We start from the raw sequence: 7,369 nt of genomic DNA on the forward strand, positions 1-7,369 counted from the left end.
AAAAAAAAAAAAAAAAAAAAAAAAAAAAAAAAAAAAAAAAAAAAAAAAAAAAAAAAAAAAAAAAAAAAAAAAAAAGTCAGCCATCTGCTTTTTAAAAAGGGGAATTGGAATCATTATCATGATGGGAATCTTGATGTGGAGTAGACTAATTCGTCTGAATAGATTAGGTTATTAATATTTTAATTTAATCCCATCATGTTCATAATGCTAATTCCATGCAATTTTTTAATATAAACAGTAGATGACAGAAATGGAGACAAAAGCCTTTTCCTCTCCACTGAATCAATTCATAGTCTTAAGCCTTATTTTGGCAAATTAACTTTTAAGCTTATTATCTCTAAGTTTTTTTTATCTCTTAATCTTTATATCTTTTTATTCAAACATATAAAGCAAGTAAAAAGAATAATAAAATTCTCATTAAAAAAAGAGGAATATAATTTCAAAATTAAAAAATAGAATAAAATCCACAAAAATAATATTTGAAATGTAATATAAATATCAACGGAGTTAAATAATAATTAAACTTACCTCTTTCACTTCTTCTTCGGTAATTCGGCCGTCTTCGTTTTTATCGACCCTGTTTAAAAAAATTGACGGTGGTAAATACGAATATTGAAAAACTGGCTCTTCTGAAAAGACAGCAGTCGGTTTCATTTCTTGGTGATGAGACGGTGTCGTTTTGTGTTCTTGCTTTTTTAATTAACTTAAAATTGAAGTAAAGAGATGGATAATAATCATTTACATGTCGAAGAAGATCTGGAGGCGCGAATCGAAGCTTTGATCGGTGATTTGTGACCAGAACTCGAACAGTTCGTCTCTGCTGATTTTTTCAACCTTCAATCTTCGTCTCCGACTCAAAGCATCGAACAGTTCCAGAGCGAATTCTTTTGAATCTTTCATTCCTAGTAAATGAAAAGGAATTTTAGAATTTGATGAACTAAGATTTTACAGAGCGAAGAAAATTTTGAAGAGAAAAAGTTTCAGATTAGGTAACGGACAAACCTATGCATTGTGCGAAATCGGAGCGGTAGAGGGATCCGTCCTTGGCGAGCTTACCGAAGTTGTTCTGGATTTCGTTCCAGGCATCGACACCATTGGTCTTACTGCTAATGAATCTCAGGCCGCGAAGCGCTTTATGAGCGCCGGAACGAGTACGATCAAGCTGAGCCTGTCGCCTCCTCAGAGCTCGAGCGGCCAACGCCGAGTCGAATCCGTTTCCAGTACTTGAAGAATGTCCATGGCTCCAGGAAAATCGCTTCAACTCGGCTTTCAACTCCTGTGAGAACTGTCTCGCTTTAGCGACCGCTTCCGCCTTCAATTCCTGGGAAAATTGACGCAACAAATTCGACGAGCTTCGTTTAAACGTCGGCGATCTCGACAGCGAAGCAGACTTAGGAGTTTCAGATCCAACAGAGACGGCGCTATCGATATTAACAACGGTAGCCGGCTCAACTCTCCGCAGGATGATTCTATCATCATCCTGTAAATCAAGAGTCACCTCAACAAACTCCTCTGCCGCACTAGACTCCGTTCCCGGAGACGATCCTGCGCTCATCTTCACATTTCCAGGAACCGTATCCGAAGCCCACCGCCGCTCATGCTTCGGAGCCCCCTTCATTTATCCACAAACCAAAACTATCCTTCCAACAACTTCACACACACAACCAAAAAACCACAAGCATCAGCCGCAACGGCTAACGTGCACCGGTACAAGGCCAGAGGTAGAGATTCCGAATAGAAATGAATAATGCAACAACAGTTCGCAGTATGAAAGAAGCAAAATCAGACAAGACGCTCGGAATCTGGCAGTAGTGATGGAGAAACAACAGGAAAGGGACAGAGATTCGGAGCAAAGCGGATTGAATTCAAAGCATATTGGTATCTGGGCATGGCAAGATTGGGAAAAGGAAGAAAAAAAAAGGATAAAAAGCAGAATGCGAGGTAGGAGAAGAAGGAAACAGCAGAGAAGAACGTCTAGAAGGAACTTTTAGGGAGGGGGGTTTTGTTTGGTTAGTAATGGGGGAAAGTATTGTGTGGCAGAACGCGTCGTCAGAAGTTGGGGGTTCAAAAAAGGGCGTGGTGGTGGAGCCGGAGAAAGTGGGGCGAGAAGAGAAAGAAAGACGACGCGGGTGTGGGAGGAGAGGACAGAGTGATGTGAGAGAGAGAGAGAGCGCGGAAATGGAAAGGGGAATATATACATATTTGTGCGTTTTTTAGGAGGAAAGAACGATGTGGGAGTGGGACCGCCAGGGTCTGATTTCAGTCTCGACGGCTCAGATTGATTGTATTTTGCTCCAACTCCTTAATGTCGTTTGATAAGCTTATAAAATTAATGGCTTCTTTAGCTTTAGTAATCAGTTAATTAATTCATTAATTTAGTTCGAGTAATCAGTTAATCATACTTTAAACTTAATCCTAAGAATGGCGTTCATATACTTCCCATTATATTCAAATTTAAGAAGGGAATATGGGTTATGGTTCGTATGAACATTATAAACATAAACCTAAATAAATTGTATTATTGAAGGACGACATTAAGTAAATGTAGTTTGTGTTGGATGATGAAAGTCTCACATAAGCTAATTTAGGGAATAATCATCGGTTTATAATCTAGAAATACTCCCTATATTGTTTGTTTGAGGCCTTTTGGGGAAGCCCAAAGCAAAAACAGGAGAGCTTATACTCAAGGTGGAGAATATCATACCATTGTGGAGAGTCGTGTCGTCTAACATGGTATCAGAGTCATGCCCTTTAGTCGTGCCAATAGATGGGTAAATCCTCAAATAACGAACAAAAGACTCTAAAAGAAAAGGAGTCGAGCCTCGATTAAGGGGAGGCGTATTCGAGAGGAGGTGTTAGACGATGAAAGTCCCACATCGGCTAATTTAAGGAGTCAAGCCTCCTCGAAGGGTCGAGCCTCGATTAAGGGGAGGCACACTTTGTTCGAGGGGAGGTGTTAGATGATGAAAGTCCTACATCCTACTAATTTAGGGAACGATCAGGGGTTTATAATTAAGAAATACTCTCTCCATTGATTTGAGGCATTTTAGGAAAATCCCAAAGCAAAACCATTGTGGGGGAGTCATGTCCATTGTGGAGAGTCGGTTTAAGGCCTTTTAGCAAAAGCCCAAAGCAAAACCATCGTAGAGAATCATGGTTTAATAGTTTCATTTTTTTGGGTGAATATTATAATTAACATGTTAGTCTAATTGACCTCCACTTACTCAAAGGCAACTATTTTTTTCTTTAAATGCTTAACCTATTCAGTATGGTGTGTATATAACCTTCAGGCTCAACAATTAAGTTCAGCAGTTCGGCTCTGATCACATCTAACATCCAATAAGAAACTAACATACAATTAAGAAGAAGAGTATATAAGGGTTCATTAGCTACATCAACCTATCAACCTAATTTAGCCTTTTAATTTTTGTGCAATTTCCCAAAAATGGGGACAAATCTTTTTTCTTTTTGACAAAATATTATGATTATTACTTTCTCATGTATATAAACAGTAATTATAGTTTGAATGGATGAATTTTGAAATGAATGGTAACCATAGAAACCTAATAATAAAGGCTTTTGATGAAATTTTTGAACCACAAGCCATCCTAATACAATCTAAGATAACATGATTTAATTAAATCATTACCCATCCCTGAAAATGACAAGATTTCAAGAAAATATTAACATTTGATTATTTGTCACATATTAGTGGATATCCCAAGAGTGTGTTATTGACTTCTTTTGATTTGTTTGCCACTATTGCAGTTCAATTTGTTTGCCATTTATTAAATTACAATGCTTATTGATTTAGAAAAATTATATATATATATATACACGAAATACTCGGGCCGTGTGCCATATTGTTTTTTTTCAGGTAAGGCAAGACGTCCATGTAGATAATTGTATATTTAAAATTCCTAGTTTTAGTTAGGATAGAGTGTTTGCATTTTATTTATTTAAATTATTTAATTTGTAATTGTTTTATCTTATTTTGAACATGTTTGTGCTTTCTAAGGTTTTAACGTATTCTGAAATTTTCAAATTTTTTTACTAATAAAAATGAGTTATATTCTACATTAAAAATGAGCATGAGATATTAGTAATACGTGAAAATTTAGGGTCGTTAAAATGGGTAATATATATATTAGAGAGGTATCTTTTATAATTTTTTAAAAAAGGGGAAATAAAAAGAGTAACCGTTTGGAGGGATTAAAAGAATATGGACAGGAAAATTATTGGAGAAATTAATTATAATTAATAAATAATGGTATATATTAAGAATAAATATTAAATAAAGTCAACGCCGCTTTAAAGCTGTTTGACACTAAAAGACGTAAAATTTACTCCTCCATTCAATTCACCAACTAAGCCCTTTACATCCTTCACCAATTATTTAAAATATTCCAAAATCAATCCTTTTGCTTTTATTTTTATTTTATTTTTCATTTATGAATAATTAAGATAATAGCAATAATTATTTAATTAATTAATTAAAGTATGCATTTAATGAGATAATAATAATAATTAATAATAATAGAGTTGCTTGAAGTGTTGGAGCCGTATTTGGAGCCTTGGACGCTAACATTGTGCTGCCTGCCTCAATAATAGCTATTACGGAAGGACTTACATTTGCTCGTGGGAATGATTGAAATTTTATTTGAAACACCCGATAATAAAATTCTTTTGATCAAGTTGGTTGTCTCACCAAATCAACGTTCAATATCATATATGTTCATCAAATGGTCTACACATGCTAAATTATTCACGAACTTTGGAAAATGTCGATTCTAAATCGGCTGGATACATGGGAACAGGAAGACTTTGCATTCTAAAGTTATAGGCGAGATAAAAGATAGACAAGGTCAAAGTCAATGACCAATTGAATAATAGTATGGTATTTCCAATGGTTGATGGATTTAAACTTTTCTATTGGTCGCTTCTTCATTATTAACCTTTCATTTTACGAGAAACCTAAGTCAAAGTTGGTCATCCGTTCATACAACCAAACTAAAATCTTTTTATTTATTTTTATTTTGTCACAATAGTATAGTTCGACGGGATGATACATCTGGAAATTCAAACTCTCACTCGTATAATTTAGATATGTCACATGCTTGACTTGAACTATTTACGAGAGTTAAGATTAAACTATCTAAAAAAATATTTTGTTTAAGGAAAATGGGTTTTTTTTTTTTTTTTTTTTTTAAATTAGAGTATAATTAATTTCTCATAAAATAAATGCTCCAAAAAAATTGAGTCCACAAAATTTCGTTAATAGAAATGCCACCATTAAAAAGAAAAAAGAAAAAAGAAAAAAGAAAAAAGAAAAAAGAAAAAGAAAAAGGGTGTGAGAGTTGAGAGTGAGACACGTGGAAATCAGGAAATGGAAACTCCGAGTGGTGGTTGTAAAATAGGTAGGCTGTATATGGAGCTTCTAGAAGCTTAATTACGTTTAAAACTGGGCCAAAAACTAATGGGCCCCGCCGCTACAGAAATAAAAAATAATAAAATCAAATAAAAATTCCTCCCACCAACTCCCCTCTTCTTCTCTACAATTCTTTATTTTTTTTATTTTATCTTATTTTTTTATTTTTTTATTACGGTCTTTTCAAGTCTTCCGGTCTGTTAGTTATAAATATGTATATAAATTAATGAAAATAACTTTTTAACTTTTAAAAATACATTTAAACATTTAAAGAATCTAAAAAATATAATTACCTTTCATTTTAGAGAAAAATTATTAATATTTTATTTAAAAAATAACATGCAACTTTATAGTGGTTTTAAAGACTTTATTTAATATAATTAAACTTTTTTTTAAATTTTAAAATACATTTATGTCCATATTACGTTTAAAAAATATTCATAAACTTTAAAAAATAACATTAAAAAATTTAGATATAAAAAAAAGCAAATAAACTATTTTTTCTACCGCTAAGTAAGACTTTTTAAAAACTTAATACCATCGTTAATACTAATTTTAAAATTTAATATATATAATTTTTAAGAATGGTAATTTAATTTTACACCAAGTATAAATTTTAAAAAGGTATTTTTATCTGTTTTACTTTTTTTTTTCTTTAAATTAAATTATAAATTTACCTTTCAAACTTGAAAAATAATCTAAAATTTGCCTATACATTTTTATCATGACAATATATTTTTTTTAACAAAATAAAAAATATATGTTAATAGTAAAAAACCAAAATAGGTATTTTAGAAGACTTATAAATTAAAGTGAAACAAATCTAATTAAATAGAAGAGATATATACAATTATGCTACTTTTTATTTTATTTTGAATTTGTAACTCCATAATTAATTAATTATTTATTTATTTTTATTAAGTTAAAATTTTAATTTTGATTTGAGAACTTTCATTAAAGTAATTAATTTTAGACTTTAAATCTTAATTTTTCAGATTAAAATTTTGTGGACTACATTGTTATAAACTATAATATACAAATATAATTAAATATTTTACCGATTAAAATTCAAACTAAATTGTTACTTTCGTACTATATAATATATATATATATTTTGTCGATTATTTTGGGTGGTTGGATTTTATTTAGTGAACGGTGGAAATTAGCAACTACCTTTCATTTTCCATTAATATATATATATATATATATATATATATATTACTTTTGTCCCCTTTATTATTATATATTTTTTCCATACATATATTTGTTTAGGATGAATTCTAAATATTTAAATTAAGATTCATATAATTATAAATATATGGCACTTGTTGATTGTACTTTAATTGTTATGTGTGTGAAGCGATTGAAATTTCATTTTCTCGTTCTTGTAATTTAAAAAAAAAAAAATCTATTTAATGGACCAAGTTCATGTACTCCTACCAAACATAAGATGTTCACACCGTTGCTTTTAAGCATGTAGGACTCGTCAATTTTTAATTATATGTAATTTCCAAATTTTGTGGCTCAAGCAGCACTATCAAAATATTTGGAGTCGTTGGGAGGTTGCCCCCAAATAAGGCAAATTAACCAATGATATTCCATTTAAATGCTCCTTGTAGCATTAAGACGCTACCTGTGAAAATTATCTTATTTTATTGCAGTTTGAGTTCGTAGACGCGGTAAATGTTGTTTACTTTTTTTTCTAAAATAAATTAAAATATGGAAGGGAGTAATATATTTGAAAAATTAAGAAAACTAAGAGTTTATTAATATTAATAATATGATAACCTAAGAAAGAGTGGTTTTTGTGTACACATCATTTTAATGGAAAATAGAGTAAAGAAAATGTGGTACCAACTTCATTTTCTCACCAAATTAACTTTGATTTTTCCAAATGGGGTTTGGTGATCGATGCAGCCCACGAAAATTCAATTTATTTTC

At 31.4% G+C, this 7,369-nt stretch overlaps 1 protein-coding gene across 2 annotated transcripts in view; it reads right to left on the bottom strand.

Moving 5' to 3' along the window:
* Positions 1 to 2,267, bottom strand: part of LOC111459512 (respiratory burst oxidase homolog protein A-like) — a 9,472-nt gene extending 7,205 nt beyond the window's left edge. Inside the window, exons 1-3 of one of the 2 annotated variants that reach the window (XM_023102453.1) lie at positions 1,003 to 2,267; positions 743 to 902; positions 529 to 577 (exon numbers count right to left, since the gene is read on the bottom strand). In XM_023102453.1, coding sequence (XP_022958221.1) covers positions 529 to 577; positions 743 to 902; positions 1,003 to 1,618 — 825 coding nt within the window. In that variant the 5' untranslated portion in view covers positions 1,619 to 2,267. The remainder of the gene's footprint in view (positions 1 to 528; positions 578 to 742; positions 903 to 1,002) is intronic. The other variant, XM_023102454.1, reaches the window with a different exon arrangement.
* Positions 2,268 to 7,369: the final 5,102 nt, after the last annotated feature.

Source organism: Cucurbita moschata, unplaced genomic scaffold (genome assembly GCF_002738365.1).
Source record: "Cucurbita moschata cultivar Rifu unplaced genomic scaffold, Cmos_1.0 Cmo_Scf00022, whole genome shotgun sequence".
Classification (NCBI taxonomy): Eukaryota; Viridiplantae; Streptophyta; class Magnoliopsida; order Cucurbitales; family Cucurbitaceae; genus Cucurbita; species Cucurbita moschata.